General features: G+C 43.1%; 1 protein-coding gene and 1 long non-coding RNA gene across 2 annotated transcripts in view; one reads left to right on the top strand and one right to left on the bottom strand.

Moving 5' to 3' along the window:
- LOC120395924 overlaps window positions 1-19,940 on the top strand; it is a 41,038-nt gene that overhangs the window by 9,092 nt on the left and 12,006 nt on the right. The window contains exon 2 of the long non-coding RNA XR_005592890.1: window positions 15,709-15,859. This is a non-coding gene — a long non-coding RNA (uncharacterized LOC120395924). The remainder of the gene's footprint in view (window positions 1-15,708; window positions 15,860-19,940) is intronic.
- On the bottom strand, window positions 11,159-11,827 carry LOC120395921 (claudin-8-like). The gene has a single exon (XM_039520737.1). It carries the CDS (start codon window positions 11,825-11,827, stop codon window positions 11,159-11,161), a length of 669 nt encoding a protein of 222 aa, XP_039376671.1.

Here is a 19,940-nt window from a genome sequence, read left to right as displayed (position 1 = left end):
TAGGGAGTAAAGGGCTTGACAGTATTGTTCTAAACTTTGTGAAACTGATATTTTGAACTATGAAAGGTAACATTGTAATGATTTGGTTAATGTGTCTGTATAATTTACGAATTCTGGTTGGTGCTATGAAGTTATTATGAAAATTGTTATATCCTAGACCAGAGATGGGCAATTTTTTTTTGGCCTGAGGGCCATACCAGGGTTGCAAAACTGTATGGAGGGCCAGGTAGGGAAGTCTGGGCCTCCCCAAACAGCCTGGCCCCTGCCCCCATCTGCCCCCTCCCAAGTCCCACCTCCTGACTGCCCCCCAGAGAACCCCTGACCCATCCAACCCCCCCCCGCTCCTTGTCCCCTGACTGTCCCCTCCTGGGACCCCCCTACCCCTAACCTCCCACCAGGGACCCCACCCCCTAGCCAACCCCACCCCGCTCCCTGACTGCCCTGACCCCTATCCACACCCCCGGCCCCCTGATAGGCCCCCTGGGACTCCCACACCTATCCAACCCTCACCCCCGTTCCCCATCCCTTGACTACCCCATCCAACCACCCCCTGCTCCCTGTCCCCTGACTGCCCCCGGGGACTCCCCGCTCCCCACCCCCTTACCATGCCGAAGCCAGCCACACCGCCGCGCTGGTGACACAGTGCACTGAGGCTGCGGGGGGAGGGAGGAAGCAGAGGAGGGGCCAGGGGCGAGCCTCCCCAGCTGTGAGCTCAGGGGCCAGGCAGGACAGTCCCACGGGCTGGATGTGGCTCGTGGGCCGTAGTTTGCCCACCTCTGTCCTAGACTGCCTCAGTGCAAGTAGAATCCATCGTTGGCTGACAAGGGCTGCATCAGGTCCCTCCTAGACCAGATACAATGGTTCAATAGAACTTAGTGGCCACCTGTTCAGGTGAAAGCACCATGGAACAATGGGTTACTTGAAAGGTCGGAGAACCAGTTTTCTCCTACTTCTCTGCTGGGGGCTGGTGCATAGGCGCAGACTCCGGGGGTGCTCTGGGGCTGGAGCACCCATGGGGAAAAAATTGGTGGGTGCTCCCTGCCCCGCTCCGCCCCCGCTCCAGCTTGCCTCTGCCTCCACTGCCTCCACAAGCGCGCTGCCAAGTCATGCTTCTCCCCACTCCCTCCCAGAGCTTGCTCCGCGAAAGAGCTGATTCGTGGGGTAGGGAGGGAAGGGGGAGGAGGGGGAACGTGGCGCATGGGGGGAAGAGGCAAGGCCAGGGTGAGGATTTGGGGAAGGGATCCAATAAGGGCAGGGAGGGGGCAGAGTTAGGGTGGGGACTTTTGGGATGGGGTTGGAATGGGGGCGGGGCCAGGGGCAGGGATGAGGTGGAGTCGGGGCAGGGCCAGGGGAGGGGAAAGGAGGGGGGGTGCGGGCACCCACCGGCACCGGAGAAATTGGTGCCTATGGACTGGTGTATGGAGAGTGGAAAATCTTCAAATGCACTTCATGCTGGGGAAAGCAAGAAGGGAGAAGTAACTGACGGCCATTGTAGATTCTTGTGAAGGGCTGTTGAATCAGACCCATCCTGCATCATAGACTGGTAATGCACTAAAGGTTTCAGAGCAAGGCAGCTTTAACACCTTAAGGTGCTGATGCTTGCCTTTAAAAACCACAGAGGCTGGGTAGACCAGAGGAAGATTCACAGAACCTCAGAGGACATTTTGGGCAGGAGAGGGAAAGAGACAGGCAGTCTTTGGAAGCAGGGCATCCAGTCTAACTGTAGGTCAGAGAAGGCTCCAAGTTTCGGAAGAGAAATTATGAGCTGCAGAGGCCAGTTTTGTTCAACATCTTTATTAATGATCTGGATGATAGGATGGATTGCACCCTCAGCAAGTTCGCAGATGACACGAAGCAAGGGGGAGAGGTAGATACACTGGAGGGTAGAGATAGGGTCCAGAGTAACCTAGACAAATTTGAGGATTGGGCTAAAAGGTTCAACAAGGAAAAGTGCAGAGTCCTACACTTAGGATGGAAGAATCCCATGCACCTCTACAGGCTGGGGACTGACCGGCTAAGCAGCAGTTCTGCAGAAAAGGACCTGGGAATTACAGTGGGTGAGAAACTGGATATGAGTCAGCAGTGTGTCCTTGTTGCCAAGAAGGCTAATGGCATATTGGGCTGCATTAGTAGGAGCATTGTCAGCAGATCGAGGGAAGTGATTATTCCCCTCTATTTGGTACTGGTGAGGCCACATCTGGAGTATTGTGTCCAGTTTTGGGCGCCCCGCTGCAGAAAGGATGTGGACAAATTGGAGAGAGTCCAGCGGAGGGCAACAAAAATGATTAGGGGGCTGGGGCACGTGACTTACAAGGAAAGGCTGAGGGAACTGGGCTTGTTTTAGTCTGCAGAAGAGAAGAGTAAAGGGGGATTTGATAGCTGCCTTCAACTACCTGAAGGGGGTTCCAAACAGGATGGAGCTCGGCTGTTCTCAGTGGTGACAGATGACAAAACAAGGAACAATGGTCTCAAGTTGCAGTGGGGGAGGTCTAGGTTGGATATTAGGAAACACTATTTCACTGGGAGGGTGGTGAAGCACTGGAATGGGTTACCTAGGGAGGTGGTGGAATCTTCCCTCCTTACAGGATTTTAAGGCCCAGCTTGACAAAGCCCTGGCTGGGATGATTTAGTTGGTCCTACTTTGAGCAGGGGGTTGGACAAGATGACCTCCTGAGATCTCTTCCAACCCTAAGCTTCTATGATTCCATGATCCTGGGTAGAGGACTCTGCCTAAACCCAGAGAACTCGCCAGAGTGGTGAGGAAACTGAGGTGGGAAAATATTTATAGATGTGTTTACTAAATAGAGAACAGTGGTGTTCAGACTCCTGTGCGAAGTCTGTTTCTGTGCCTGTTGGTTTTCACTGTTGCATGCAGTTGAAGTCGTAAGCTATATGTCCAGTGCACCCACATGGCTGAAGTTCTGGAAGAGGGTGTGTTTTAACTGTAGGAGAGTCTGGGCTGGGGGGGACGAGGTACAGTCAGCATTGATTCCAGGGGCTGGACAGTTGGCACCACAGGCTCTTAGCACTCAAGATGGGTGCTACAGAGAGAATCTGTACCCCAAGAATACGCCTAGAAACCCCAAACAAGGGGCAGTGCCTGGACTCTGTACAGACTCTGGAGGCTTAAAGCATATCAGACCCAGTGGGCACATGCACTCTGGTGGGCATCCAACTGGGGAGCTCAGCTAGACATGTTACAAACATAATTTAAAGACCATTTTTTTGTAAATGATGTAAAATCATGATGTAATGTGCACATCAGTAACTTTACCACAAGCTGCGGGGAGTGTGTGTCCCAGAAAGGTGATGAGGAAAGAGAAAAAGTGGGCAAAAAGCAAAGTTCAAAAGTCAATTTCAATCTGTTCTCCTCTTATTAAATACTAAGCTATTGACCAAACATTTGTGATGTCAGTTAGAGCTGAATGCAAACAATTGTAACTGGTATTATCATGGTCAGTGCTCTGAGGGCCTGATCCATTGACTTCAACAGGCTTTGGGAGTCTTTCCACTGACTTCAGTGACCTCTAGATCTGACCCTCATTCCCATCACAAGAGGAGTATACCATCCACAACTATTACCTTCAAATCCATATGTCTTTTGCACTATATTTAATACTCTTTCATTCAGTATCAAATTCATAGGGAGGTTTTTCATTCCATGGAATGTGTTGTGAAATGGTATCTTTAGGAACACCATCCCAGAGTTACAGGACTGTCTGATTCATAGTATTATGCACAGTGCATTGCTCAGAATTGTTTGTCCTTCCTCTGATGATTTGCCATAGGCACAGCATTGTCAGGAAAAGCTTAACATATAATTACTCTGTTGTGTTGTGGGTTTTTTTCAACATTAAGACATCAACTGGATTTTTCTGATGATATGCAACACATACGGGGGATAGTTGATGCTGGCACTAGGAAAGAATGGGGAAATGACACAAGCACTTCTGTGCTTGGAGGAAGTTCACTGTAATAGCAGATTAGCTTTGGCAAAATTCTTCACAGGATTGCGATAGCCTATGAGGGAGGTATAAAATCATACATGGTAGGGCTAATATTTACTCATACTAGTGTTTTAGCTGATCAACTCTTAAATACCTCCAATGACAATGCCTTCACTACTTCTCTTGGGTAGGCTGTTCTAATGTTCCTCCTCTCACTCTCGTCTTCGTGCCTGTATTATGGTGTGTCCTATGCTTGTTAAATTAGATCAAAGCAGCAATGGGAGCTCACTAATTCTAGAAGCTGTATGTTTGTCATAGGTGTTGATGTCACATGGTGAAGTAACATTTTGTGTAAGGGGGCATAGTATCGGGATAAGAAAGGGGACATGAGAATAAGTGTATGTGAAAGGAAGCCATGTCCCAAAATAGGCCCAGAGATAGCCATACAAAAGCGTGTGTGTGTGCGCGCCCACGCAGTGGGTAGTTGTTTGTGTAACCCTTCTGCCCCTCTGAGTTGGCAGCAACAAGGGCCGGGTTCAGTATCCAGGGGTTCCGTTTCAATAACACAATGCAAAACCGGCTCAAGCCCCCACCCAGTGACCTGGGACAATTACCTACCACCCCCCCGGGTGCCTCTAGGAGGCAATACTTCCCCACTCGCAAGCACAGAGTCCGAGTGTAGCAAAATCCTTTAATAAAGGAGGGAAACAATGCGGCATCACGTTGGAGAGACACCACAAACAGGACTATACACAAACCATAAGCAAAAAACCCACCTCCAAGTACATTTGGCACTATCCTTTTCCCCCTTAGGGTCTTAAGTCCAATCACCCCAAAGTCCAACAACCCAAGAGTCTCTGTCTTTGGTCAGTGCCACCCCAGAGTTCAAAAGTTTATCTGCAGAGTTTTACCCCCCCAGCCTGGGTGGAAATGGGGGGAGGGCACACGCAGGGTGTTAAGGGACACCTTACGTGGGCCAGGGCCGACTGCCCCGCTTCTCCGTGGAGTTCTACTGTAGCCTTCACCACGACTGGCTCCACTCCATCAGCTGTGCCGCTCCTCCAGCCAACCCGTGAACCCCATCAGCCGTCCACGTGAACCGCTCCACACTGCTCACTGTTCCACGGGCTGCGCCAACGTGCTGCAGACTGCTCCGCTCTGCCAGCTGCTTAGCGATTGAGCTTCAGGCTCCCCCACTCAGTGATCTCAGTTCAGTAAGCTTAGCTCTTTTAGTGATTTCAGCTCTTAGTGGTTTCAACTTGTAGTAGAGGAGCCCCAGTGCCACCTTGGCCCAACGTGAATTCAGGTCAGCAGCCTCCAAATGGACTCCTAAAGGATTCAAAATTAGCTCTGCTCTTTAACAGTGGAGAGAGGAGGATGTGCAATTGGTGTTCCAGGCCCTCAAAAGGGGCCCATACCATCAGGTACACACACCAGTCCCCAGCCTCTCTCCCTTCACTGGGTTTTGGAACCCATGTCCCTTGTCTAGCAAGTACTATTTAATGTAGGTTGAGTCATTTCTGTCATAAAGCAGTCTCATAGTTCCTCATTCACATAATTAAGGTAACAGCCCTTTTTTTTTCCTTCCTGCCCCAATAACAAAGAAATTGGGGATTCCACAGTGTGAAAATAACCATCCCATGCTGCTGTGTGTTATGCTAAGTGGAGTGGGTTTACCAATGCAAATGCACATTCCTAAAATTCCTTTGCCCACTCCTCATAATGTACCACCAGATGTCAGGGTAGATCTCATCCTGACTCTGCTTACATCTGCAAATACAAATAGAACTGTATGTGTGTGTTATGTACATGTACAAATGTGGAACTGTGCAGGGGAACATCTCGTGTGATTCTGTCTACCTCCACACTGTGGAGAGCCGGAAGTGGGGAGGTAACTGTCGGCCATTTTCTATTCTGGCAAAAGGCTGTTTGATCAGACCCATCCTGCATAATAGACTGGAAATGCACTAAAAGAGTTCAAGATGGCTTTAACACCCACCTCCTTTCCACAATCACTGTTGTGCCTCCAGTATGAGCTAGCCCTCCACTTTCCTGGCTTTAAGTTTGGGATTCCCTTGGGGTCAGCAGCAAAGCAATTTTGGAGACAATACTGGCAGTCTGTGCACACCCCAGAACCTGCATCTTGTCACAATGCTCGGAAGCTAATTCAGGCAAGGGGAGGAAAAGAAAATCTAACTGGGCCCTTGCACAGGCAGCCATCATAATGCTTCCTTTATCCTGATGGCTTCAGGGAGGGCTTTAACACCAGCATCTGTCTCTCTTGCAGTTCCCACTATTCCCCTTCAGGAGCCAGTAACTTATAGAACTGCTTTCTGCAGAGTTCCTCGGAGCTGTGTGCATTTACAGCCTTGTAAGTCTAGCACTGTGTAGTGTGAGGAAGAGTGGCAGACTGGGCCTTTAGAGACCAGAAACCAATTTAGCCAACAAAGTCTGGGACTATTAAAAATATATATATTTTAGTTAATAATAGAATTTTTCCTTCACACATGAAGCTTTTGCTGCCAGTTTATGTTAATTTCAGGATATATGTGACAGTGTGCAAGAAAATGTTTGTTTGGGGTCTAGAGTATTTTTTGTCTCCCAGCACCATCTGGCACTACAGTGTGAATCTTTTAATGAATAAACATTGCTTATCAGTCTGTCAGTCACTCATCCATTCGATAGAAACTGAAATGCTAATTTACCCATCATCTTAGTCATATGGTAATCAGGGACAACTTCACAAAACTCCAAGACAAAGCCTACAAATTAAGGACACATGTCAAAAACGGGCAACACTGATTTAGAAAGCTTAATGTATCTTTCAATTAGACTAACACAGGGAGTAATACCCGCCTGACGTTTTTGCAGTTTCTATTTTTAAAATGCTGCATGCCTCCCCCCACCTTTTTTTTTTTTTTTTTTTTGGCACCAAGGGATGATGTCAGATTTGTCAGTAAAATTGGAATGGACTTCTTTAGATAAAATTAGATGTTTAAAAAGGGAATGCTGGAGGGACCGGTTTGATAAAATCATTCAGTGGTGGCTTTCACATAGATATTGCTTATTCAGATACTGTCCAAATAGTCATAGCATGTATATTTTATGATTAATTACTGCAAGTTCAAATGTTTTGGGATTATTTTGTCAGTTACCTTATTAAAGCACATCAACTGAATCTAGTTTTTGTAATTTTGCTACTCCATCACAGCAGCAATTACTATAATGTGAGAATTGAGCCCTCCAGTATTAGAGTGAGTAAAATATCCTTGATCAAAAGGGCACTTCTCCTTAAAACTTGTCGTATTAGCAGGACTTGTTTGGTTTGGAGTCTTATTATCTGAACCCATTAAGAAGCAAGAAAAATAAACGTAGGTGGAAGTTTACTTTTCCACCGCTCGTGCACCCTGAATAATACCTTAGCATTTTTCATTATTCATATGACCGAACAAAAGAGAGCGAGAAGTCTGTTATAGGTGATGGGTAAATGTAGTAAAATAAGAACCTGGAAAAATCTCAGCCTTTTCTTTGAACTAAACCCACTATTAAGAACTGTAAATGTTGGGGGGGAAATATTTGAATTAGCCCATTAGTGCTCCATCTTCTTAGTGCAATCAGCTGAGTCCCTCACAATCAGCTGGATGCAAATACAAAAAAGAAATCTGTTTCCCTTTGTTTTAATTTCTCCTCTGAAGCCCAGTAATTTCTTTCTACCTTTACTGATGTTCCAGTTGCAAGATATCATTCTCTCAGCAGGTCTGGAGGTGCCTGCTGGTCTGGATCCAGCCCAGCTGTGAAATTCAAACCTTTTGCGTCATCAGGTTCCTTTAGGTAAGAGGTATGCTGTGAATTCAAAGGGATCTCTGAACGAGAGATGCCCCCGCAAGAATGTCTTGCCTGGAGAAACAAGGGGGAACTGATCCATCAAGAAGGGACTGCAAGCAAAAGCATGGGCTTGTGGATCAGGGAGAGATCGAGAGTGAGGGAGGGGAAAATGTAGGTTAGGGTAAGGGAATGGAGAACTACATGACTCACTGAATCTGCACCATGAGCAAGATGACGTGTTGGAGGAAGGGAAAATCAGCAGGATTTATGGAGGAAGGGAAAAATAATATTGGTAAAGAATATGGATCTACTTGAATTGAGAGGAGGCAGAGATGGGGGAAGGGAAAGTGTGGCTGTGGGGAAAAAAACATATTTTACATGATTTAGAGTGCTGAATGCAGTAAAAACTCAGCTCCTTGAAAGCTCATGCGCTGACCTCTCCTGACTTTTTATCTAAGCATGTTCTTCCTAAAAGGGTGTTTGTTTGCTTTTACTCAACAAGCATTTATTAAAGTAGTCGTATAATATCACTTTTCTAGAACTTGTACTGAGACTATCCGGCCCCAAGTCAGTGAACAAACTCCAATGTGTGTATAAACTGGGGTGTTTCTGTGTGTCAGGAAAAATGGAAGGGGATAAAAGAAATGACCCCTCTGCTCTTGGACCGCATCGTTATTGATTAAATTTAAACCAACTCCCATTGAAGTCTTTGAGAATCTTTCCATTGACTTTAATGGGAGTTGTTACACACTTTATTGTTGCCTTCCAAAACAATTCTTTGTTTGTGCATATCATTAGAATATCAAAGAAAGTAGGCATTCATTTGACTTAAATCCTGACTGATCCTTCTTTTCATGATGAGCAAATATTTTGCTAAGTCATACATTTTTCCATAAATTGGCACTCTTAGTTATATCTTAATAACTGTCTTATTTTCTTCAGATTTTTTTCCATCCTTGAGATAAATATATATTTCAGAATCAGCTTTTGAAATTTAGTCATGTTCCAGGCAGCTTCTTACAAACAAGTCTTGAAAGTTGTCAGTAAATCAGTTTTGAGTGTTTTATTTCCCAAGGAATCAGAGCACCTGTGTTTATTATATAGCAAATCCTGAGACCTAATGCATAAAACAAGACTGAAGTAGGAGAGCACTGGTGATAAGGAGATTAAAGCACCCTTTCACTGGCTATAAAGAAAAATACTTACGGTATTCACTTTAATATATATAAAAAAGCAAGAGTAAAGGAAAAAGAGCAAAATATACTTATTTTTATTTTAAATATATACAAATTTCTTAGCTGTCAACTGTCATTTCCAAAGCTATTTCTTCCTGTAATCTCAAAAATATTTAAATGGATGGTCACATCAAGTTATTAAACTCAGTATTAAATACTGATATTAAAAATCCTAGTAATAAAACATACAGTTGGTCATAAGGTCACAACAGTTGCAGGGTGGGAGGGAGAAGAGGATTGTGAATGTAGTATCTTAAAAGTAAATACATCCATGTGGCCGGTTCTGTTTATTCACTGACATAGTCAAAGCACAATTCCTCTTTAATGTTCATGAAGGACCAGACCTGTTTTTTAGGAATCATACTAAGTCATGTACAGTCAACATGTAAAATTCGTTGCCAGGGGATGTGAAGGTGAAAACTATAAAGGGGTTGAAAAAAGGATTAGATAAATTAATGGAGGATAGATCCATCAATGGCTATTTGCCAAGATGGTCAGGGTTGTAACCCTGTGTTATGAGTGTCCCTATTGTCTGATTGCCAGAAGCTAGGAGTGGACAACATAGCCTGGATTACTTGATAATTGCCTGTTCTGTTCATTCCCTCTGAAGCACCTGGCATTGGCCAATGTCGGAAGACAGGATAATGAGCTAGATGGATCACTGGTCTGACCCAGTATGTCCATTCTTATATTTTTAAGACCTTGACACATCTACATTTGATGCTTTTTCTGTGTTCCTCTTTTTCAGTAAAGTTGAGTCATCTGTGCTTTTATTCAGGTGTTGCTGGTGTTCTGTCCTTTTCCCTGTAGCATATAACCATGGGTCTCCATGTCTCTGAGAGCTGGAGTAAGAGAGTATCATTTGCTCCTAGATTTCTTAATTCCTCAAAATGTGTTCCTGAAAATGTGATTCCTTTGTAGTGCTGCCTTAGGTGAGGCCATTTCTTACTAAACTGAACGTACGTCTATTGTGTGAATTGGACTGATTTTTGCAGTTGTCTTTAGCTGGTGTGTGAAAAGCAAGTCTTTTAGAAAGGTCATCCACAACTCATGCCAGAACCCCAGGAATCATCCATTTCCCCTCCCCCACACTTTAGGCCCCATGCTGCAGTTACTATCCATCCAGTCAAGGCAAATCTTTGAACAGAGCACAATATCCTTTACCACTGAGAATTGGTGCTCCCATTCGTTATTCTTGTGGAAATTCCTGCTGAGACAGTCTGCAGATGTGTTAATTACTCCCAGATGATGCACAGCCAACAGGGTGATCTGATGTCCGATGCACCGATTCCAGAGTTTGATCACCTCCATGCAGAGTGAGGTGGACCTTGCTCTTCCCTGTTTATGTTGTACACCCCATAGTCATAACTCTGCCATGCATGGTATGGATGAAAGGTAAAAATCTTTTGCGGGCTTTGGGCACTGCACAAAGTTTGAGGAGACTGGTGCACAGTATGGACTCCAGCAGAATCCAAGAGCCCTGACCCACATGGCTGTGCAGGTGCACTCCCCAGCCCAGTAGAGAGGCATCCGTAATGAGTGACTTTGTGGTAGATGGAGAATCAAAGGGGACCCCTACGCATAGAGTCTCTTTGGTTTCCCACCAGATAAACAATGCTAGAATGTTCTGAGGGACTAAGATTTGCTTGTTCAAGATATCTCTGCTCAGAACATAGACTGTCCGCAACCATGCCTGGAGGCACAAAAGATGGTGTTGGACAATAGAGTGAGTCAGACAATAATCATTAAGGACAGTAAACATGAGGGTTCATTTTTTGTATAACCATTAAAACACAAATTGTCAATATCATGTCAAAACATACAAAGCAAATATCTTAAAATCAAACTCTAATAAATTCTCAAGTGGCATTTTTCTTTCTTTGCCTATCTGCAAATTTTGATTATTACTGATGGAAATATTCTTTTCACCGGTTTGTGTGTGTGGTGAAATGGACATTTACTGACATGTACTGACAAATCTAGTCCTTCCAAGCCTAATGATAAAAAATAATAATAATAATAATAGATAGATAGATAATAGTGAATTACAAATGAACCAAACTGTTCCTACTTTAGCCACTTACAATTCAAAGTAGGCATTAATGTCCATCAGTACAAATCAAAATGCTAAACAGAAAGATCACAAAACAGCTAGACATAAGCATGCTTGGTTGTGGATTTCATTTCCACATCCTCGAACTTGTGCGGTCTATGGCAGGAATGTGATGAATACCTCCATGTTCTGGGTTTGTCAGCACAGCTATAAAAGCTACAAAATATTGCTCCTCCAATCATGAGAAATGCTGAGCTCACCCAACCTAAGTAGAGGGCAGCTCCCAGGTCTCGTTTCAATCCTGCATGAACTGCTGGATTATAGAAGTCTCCAATGATGTTGCTGGCAGTCCAAGATACAGGTATCAAAATTAGAATCCCAGTTAGGATAAAAATGATCCCAGCTGCCAGCAGAATGTTACTCCTGACTTGCTTGTTATCCCCAACACACACAATGCACTTCATGCCAATAATGGCTGTCAGAAAGGCAATAACGGACAGCATCACAGCAAAACACATCAGTCCTCTGGATACTTCTAAAATAGGTGGGAGTGCCAGTACGGTATCATAGAATTTACACTGCATCTTGATGTTGACTTGATAGATGCAATTCATCCATAGTCCTTCCCAAATGTTCTCAAACACCACAATATTACCTTCAATGAAAGCAGACACTCTCCACTGAGGCATGGCAGTGATTGCAAAAGTCCCAATCATGCCAATGCCTCCAAGTATTAGGCCTGTGATTTGCAGTGCCCAACAAGCCATGTTCTTTCTGAGACAGGTGCACCAAAAAATAGTCCACAGGAACGTGTTTCCAAAGCAGGGTTTCTTGGAGATAAAATCGAGAGCAAGAAAGAATCTTTCCTGTAATAGTTTGCTTGCGTGCCAAAGGGACTTTGAAGCAGTTTCAATTTGTATTTCTGAAGTTCAAATAGGCAGCAGTCCATTGCTGACTGAGTAGAAGGACCTGCTATTTATCTGCTTTGATATTTGAAAGACTTCTGACTAGAGCACTTCACAATCAGGCCCAACAGCTTTCCAGCCAATGAGAGGGTAGATAGGGTGTATCTAGGAATATCATACTTGACTTCATTGCTCCTTAGTGATGCTATAATTAAGTGTGTGTCAGGGTCCCCATTATAGAAAGCTAATAACAGGGTTAATTATTCCACAGCAAAACTGAATCTGTGTTGAAACATAGAACATGAGGTGTTAGCGAAGGACTTAATTTCTGTCATGTAAAATATTGCATAACTTAGATCAGTATAATTATTTCTATGATGAAAGCTAAAATGGCATTTAAGGTGGGGCTTACATGCTTTTTCCTCTCCCCTAGTTGAAAAAACATCTGATTTAAACCCAAAAAACACAAACTAGCAGGCACTTACTGTAGTTCTTTAACAGTGACCCCTGGTATAAAATGTAAAAGCATAATCATAGAATGTACAGTAAGCTCAAGTACTGTAATCAACATCAAAGCTTTACTTAAACAGATGCATAATTTATAAGGACACCAAAACAAGTAGCTGGCATCATTTCATAGCTTTTTTCATTTGAGTCAAGAAGGAAAGGCCAGTGACAGGAAATAACCTCTCTGTGACTTCCTATTAGCAGGCGAGTGTATTCTGTTCAGGGGCGGCTCTAGGCAGCAGCAAAACAAGCTGGTGCCTAGGGCAGCAAAATGGTGGCGCCGCCCCCCCGCCGGGGGAGCGGGGGCTGGGCCGCGGCCGCGCGGCGCGCGCGGGGCGGAGGGGGGGGGAGGGGACCTGGCACCCTACCAGGCGGAGGGGCGCCGCGGGCGCGCGCGCTGGGCTGGCTGGACCTCCCGCGGCCCACTGCGGCAGAGGTCACGTCCCGCCCTCGGGTCGGTCGGACGACCGGCGGGAAGAAGCGGAAGGGAAGGCGGAGGGGGGAAGGACCGCGCGCGGGGCGCGGCGCAGCGCGCGGGGCAGCGTGATTGCCCTGAGAGCCTGATTCTGTTACAATAACTTCTTCTAATGGACACTAGCAGGGAAGAAAATCTCTCCAACAAAATAACGAGGCACTAATTCATTCATTCATATTGTAGTGCTTGCCTATTCTCTAAGTGGACAACACTTACATGATGGGTTAGTGGATATGGATACCTCCTACAATATATAACATGGACTGCTCAGAGGACTACGAGCCAGGTCTCCTAAACTGTAATCTTGTCAGTGTTCTGGTTTGCCTTGGGCATGGGGTTTAACTTCTCTCACTCTTTCATTTTCGCATCCCTGACTGGAGTTGATAATACATAGTGTGGCAAATTGCTGGCACTATTTTGATGGGTCTCGCGCTTTCTCTTCTTTGGGGGGGTTCAGGGCACCATTTCTTGCCCCTGCAGTGGAATGTTAAGTGCCCCACTAGTGTCCTAGAGGAGGGGAGTGGAGAGGGAGGGACCTGGGTCCGCCCTCTACTCCAGGTCCCAGCCCAGGGGCCCTGAAGATAGTGGTAAACCACTTGAAGTGACACTTTCTTCCCCTGGGCTACTTCCCTCTCCTGCCCTTCAGCTTGTTGGGGGGCTTCCTGCCCTCCCTCTGTACAAGCCAAGTGCCCCTTTACCTAGGGTCTTGGACTTCTTAGCTCACTGCAGCACTTCTCCAAACTGTCCTCTGCTTCCCTTCAAACTGTTCTCTGCTCCAACTCCCACACTGTCTGACTGAAGCAGGAGGTTTTTATCATGTGACTAGCTTCAGGTGCTCTAATTGGCTTCAGGTGCTCTAATTAATCTATAGCAAACTTTCTTCCCCTTACAGGGAATAAGGCTCCCTTCTAACCCTCTCCTGCTGCCCTCTGGCCATGCTGTATCACAATAGCTACGCTTGGGTCTTGTAGAGATTAATTAGTTTGTGTTAGTTCAGATCTTTGAAATACATGGCCAGATCCTCAGCTGGTTTTAGGTTAGTGTACATCCATGGAAGGCAGTGGAACTATGCCAATGCACACCAACTGAGGATCTGGCCCATAAAGTGCTGTCTAAGAGCTATCTATAACAATTGTTGAGTCATCAGCTTTATATAGGTGTGAAAGGTCAAATGCATTCCTTGATTTTTATATTTATTTTTAAATTTTGTTACAGCCAAAGGTGCTTATACAAGTATTTTAAATTATTAAAAATAAGGATAAAATCCATAATAAAATGATTTTGCCTTTACTGGCTTATAAGGGCAAAAAACTCTCTCAGACTACCACTACTAATGCAGATTCTAACAGACCAAGGAGGATCTGTAAATAGTGCTTTTCAAAGTGAGCTGAGAATTGAAACGGATATTACATACCTGTGTGTTAAGTCCTGTAGGGGGAACTGGCCAAATAATGTTGAGTCTAGCAGCAGGAACCACACAGTGACCTAAAACCTCCTTGATGGAGATACAATATTTAACACCTGGATAGTGCTCTTGAAGGTCTAAGCATTTTTTTAAACATTCTCTAATTCTCACAACAGGCCTATGAGGTAGATGTGAATTACTGACCCTATTCTCTAGATGTGGAAGGTGAGGCTGGGACATTAATAAGCCTCAGAGAGAAGTGTCAAAGCTAAAGCTAGAGGTCAGACGTAGGAGCCAGATTGCTGCTTCCCAGTCTCGTACATCGAGCATTAAATGACACCGGCTCTAATTTCAAGCAGGGTACTACTTTCTCAGAGACGGACTTTCTGAATAGAGGCCTAGATATGGAGCCTGCAGTAGTAAGCGTGGACCTTGTTCTCTTTACTGCTTCTCACTTATACAGTAGCTCTTTACAGCTTGATGAGTTTTATTTTATCACCAAAAAAGTCAAAATTTTACAGACTTTGAAACAGAACAATCTTTTCCCTTTTTTTTCAAAAATATTAATATTTTTATTGAAAATATCAACACTGGTATTGAAAGGCTATTTCGGGCAGGGGGGATGGTTCAAAAAATGTCAGCAACTTTAATAGATACCTAACTCTGACTTATCATGCCCAGTGCCCTGATAACATAATGTCTACTGGAATTGTCTTAAAGCTAAGTATTACAATCTTGTGATTTTTTTTGGAGGGTCAGCTGTTGAGGTCATGCATAAAACTACAATCTGGTGGTCAGAATATGACTTGTGCGGGAGATAAATTACTCCCAGAAAAACTTGAGAAAAATATATCACATGCCATTTTGTGTCATCACATCCAAAACATCTTAAGTATTTTAATGCTTTTTCTAGATTGTTACCACCTAAAGAAGTGTGTAAAACAAATAAATGTTACCACACCAACTATACTTACATACTGTCCAATAATAGGATAATTGTTAGTTGAAACCTGTGGGAATGAAAGGAAAAAAGGAAAAGCAAAAGGTGGGAGGAGAGAGACTAGATGTTGTTCATTGCATGTATAAAATAGCTGAACTGGAACTGAACCATAGGTGGCGTGCTAAGAGATGTAATAATTTGCTACATGAACTCTGTGTATGTCTTTTTTTCTTCTTCTCTCACTAACACACCTAAAACCAAAAATGCTACCAAAAAATGGCAATGGAAATGGGATTCTCAGAGTTCGCAGAGCCTGACCAATTCTGATAGTTGTGGGATGATCTCTTTGTGCCCTGGACAAAATATTCAATATCCTTTTGAGATCTTTCTAGTCTAATCTAGCTAATCTATTTCAGGTATTTTATGAGGCACCTGTCACCTTAGTATTTAAGTGTGGAGAGCAACAGTCCTCATAAAGGTAGATATGTTAGAAGACATCCCATCTTACTGCTTCAGAACAGAAGACCAAAGGATTCTGGTGATGGTCGGCACAGATAACACTTAAAGGTAGGAAAGTAACTACAATATACATTTTGAGAATACGTTGATTGAACAATTCACATTCTGCTGTTGAAAATAAAATGAGGGAGAACCTGCACGGCAGCATTGAGTGCTTTTATGAGAATTAGCAGCACTGTATACAGTCAGATTAGTACTGGATGAAATGATGTGAGATGAATTAACTGAAAAAATTTTCTGTGATAAAATAAGTGTTTACTCATGGATCAAACCGTTACAGTACATAATTGAACTGGCTTGCCAGTCATGTAGTGATGGCACAGGCTACACAACTGGCACAAAACACTATGGAATTTGTGCTGGTGTTGGAGCCTGAAGCAACGGCATTTTGCAGGAAGGGCAAGCTAGTTTTGCTTTGGCACTGGATCTGTTAGTGCTCCCATAATCCGTATGAATCTGTTGGATCCAAGGATGGGTATACTGTTTGTAACTAAGTATGCTACTGTTTGATCCTGAACCCAGTGTGTCCACATTTGTTGGGTGCTTGCCCCTATTTATTGTCTAGAATGAGACACCTAATTGAGTCCTGCATTATCTGTGGTTTCTCAAAGTAGCAAATATGGGCTCCTTCTTCCATGACCTTACACGGGTTTCCTGTATTGCATGTGATGGTTTACACTGGCATGCCAGTCTGCTGGTAGCAAACCCCTGTACAGTGAATGGCAACAAAAGAATTATCAGCACTGGGTACCCTGGAGACAACAAAGAAACATTTCTATGACATTCCTGCTCCATTAGTGGTACCAGATAGTAGCACCGAGTGTACTGTGCTGAAATCTGAATCTGATACTTTATCATCCATGGTATCTGTCTCACAAACTTTGAAATGGCCTTGATTTTTGCAGACTATAGCACATAATATAATACTTAACATCTGAAAGCATTATGGGGAAAAGAAAGATACGGGGTCTGAGTCTCAACTAATTATTAGTGTATAGCGTTAGGACAGTGAGAGAAGAGGTAGAAAAGATTATGGAATGGAAAATGGAAGGAGGGTGGTCCTGGGGATTGTTTGTAGTAGCTTAAATATATCAGAATAGAGGGAGAGGCGTCCTCACCAGTTCTGTTACTTGTATGTTGTTGTGGTGTTGACATCATTTGGTGAAGTGCCATTGCATCATCGTGTGTGACAGAACATGCCATGGGAAGGAGAATGAGGACAAAGGAATACATGTATCTGAAAGGTGTCCATGTCCCCCAAAAGGCCCATCGTCAAAAGTGTGTGAAAGCTTTCCAGGCATACAGAGTCTGAAGTTGTGTAAGGGAACAATTCTTCTGGTCCCAACAACCCTGTTCTCTAGGGATATCTAGGAAGGGAAAGGGACAGGGCCATTCTAACTGAAACTTTGTTGCTCACATTACTTTTTACCGCCTATGTATAACGTCATAATTCCAAGAAATTACCTTTACCAGACACAAATTGGCTGGTGCAGTGAAATTGTCCATGGAAGTACTGTCTTCCAATCAAGGCACTTACTGAAATACATCTCAGTACAGCAGCTCAAAGAGCTTAAAGGTATTATTTAGCTAACTCTTCTTCAATGTTAATTTAAATGATGATGATCTTGTATATTCAGTTTATTTGCACAAGCAACCTCGGTGGTCATTTCAATTTTTGCATGACGAGCATGCTGAAACCACAATGGAGGTTACGGATCTGAGGGTATTGCAGGAAAATACTCTCCTACATGTCCATCTGGTGTAGGAGAAGCATTTTAGAGATGTCTTAGTTTTAGTTTGTTTTAGATGGGTTATATACCACTGTGCCAGAGTAGTCTGTGTTGCTTATAAAATGAAAGGGTGTCCTAAATCTGTCATCACACTACTTGTGTGTCTACACATAAACACACCTCATGTACTGAAAAGCTTCGGCAGGTATTGAGCATAGTCCAGACTGTTTTTTACAGCTGATCTAGCCTTTTATATACAAGTGATCTTAATAGGTTTGTAGAAAGTTGATAACTTCCCAGTATACGTTGAGTGATTTGTTCATATACAGAATTGCAAGGTACCAGATGATTGAGACTCGGGTGTACAGTTGTGCCTGTGCATCTATATAACTTTTTTATTTTTTTAAACTTATTCAATTGGCTGTTAGCCATGTTTGAAACAGAACCATCATGGGTTACTATGTCCACAAAAAGCATTTTCTGAAACTGGAGCTCTGTTGCTGGGGTTACTAGTACATACCTGTCACCAGCTATTTTACCACTTGTCATATAGCTGTAATCTGTGTGATCTAATCTAAGAAGTGTATAATATTGGATTGCGCCTGTGGGACTTTTCCACCACTAGAGCGACAGTGGGAGAATTTCAGAAAATCCTAAATATAGACAAGGACTTAGTTATTGAATCATAAATCATTGAATGAAATCTTAAACCTTCACTCACCTGAGCCCAAAGAGGCCCTATTTTCTGTCACCTGGCACTTTGTGTAGTCCTTTATACCAATGCAAAGTAGGCCTAAAATGCTAGGCAACAGATCTGATAATGTTCTAGTCCCACTTTACACTGACATTAATAAATGTACAAGGTGCAGGGCAGAGATGAGCCAGGAATTTTATTCATAAGTGTCAAGCATCCTATTTCCTAAATAATCTCTTCAATCTATAAACAATAAAGCATATGCTATTATAGGATAGAGTACCTGAAAGTTTACCAGTAAAGCTGTATGGAGTTTCTATTTTAATCTGAAAAAAATGAAGTAAAATTATTTTAAATGGGTTTGTTATAACCTTTATCCAAATGTCGTGAGTGAGGAAAAGGGAAAGAATCCTTGTATTTTGGTGTTTCAAGTAGAGCTGGTTGGAAAATGTGGTTTGTTTGTTTGTTTGTTTTTGTTTTTGTTTTTTGTTCCCTCCCCACCCCACCCCCGCATAAAATTTAGACTTTTCTGCCAAAAAAAAAAAAAATCAGGAACCAAAACTTTTAGGTAAAAACCAAAAATTTTGATTCAGATATGCTGACCTTGTGTCTCCCAGTCTTTCAATTTAGACTACAAATCCCTTAATACAGCATGGTTCCCGAGCCATCACAGAGCCTCATAGAAGTCCTATGGCTGTGGTGAATCATTGGAATTGTAGTCCAGCTCAAGAGTCTGGTCTGTAGAGGAGCAAGAAGCACCCAAACAACAACTCCCCTGAGTTACTGTGGCAGCAATTCAGAATAAAATTTTTCACTTTTTTGCTGCAATGTTTTAGTTTTCTAGTTTTCCTTTTTTTCACAAAAAGTCAAAAATGTCCACTGAAGTTTTGATGGAAAATGTTTGACCAGCCCTAGTTTTGAGACAATTATTAATTAAGACCAAGGTTTAAAAAAAAATTGGTTCCTGAAATACATAATTAGGTTTCTAAAGAAGTCCCTGGATTTTTCAAAAGAGCTGAGATTAAACATGGATTTAGGCATCTCTTTTGGAAAATCTTGGTTTAAGTTTATATGAGTATGAACTCAGCTCACACAACTTTGTTCTGATTTTCAACTCTTTTGCATTTCCATACATGAAGCTCAGGCTTTTTAACACTTAACTACATTTACGTAAAATAAAACTTAATGTTGCATTATGAACAGTGCAGTCAGGTTTTGCAATCTGTTGCTGTCCTCTTGGAATGTATGTTTCTTCTGACTAAGGAAGCAGTCTGCTGTAGATGGGAGTAATTTCATTCCTAATACCATTGGTTCACAAGTATGTCTGAATATATTCCCTTCTGTGAAGATGTCTGGCCAGACTACCAAAGATTTGTTGTAAATGAACAGACTTTTTTTCTGTTCAGAACTGAAATGGTTGTACTGAAGACATGGTAAATATTATTGTACTTGGGGAGGGGAGCAAATCGTGCAGATATACTTGTATAGTAATCTGGTTTGGTGTATGGATTCTCTGGGAGAATTTCAAAAGCATTAAAGTCCCATTGATGAGACTTGCAGTCCCAACTCCTGTAAGCATTTTTTAAAATCTCTGTGCCTTTTTATGTGTATTTGTACAGCGCCTAGAATGTTTTGTGCTGCCAGAAATAAATGTTATAATTTATAATACTGTATATATTGGGCATACTAAGTTTACAAACATTTT

Source organism: Mauremys reevesii, linkage group 1 (assembly GCF_016161935.1).
Source record: "Mauremys reevesii isolate NIE-2019 linkage group 1, ASM1616193v1, whole genome shotgun sequence".
NCBI lineage: Eukaryota > Metazoa > Chordata > Testudines > Geoemydidae > Mauremys > Mauremys reevesii.
This window is presented reverse-complemented; position numbering and strand designations above follow the sequence as displayed.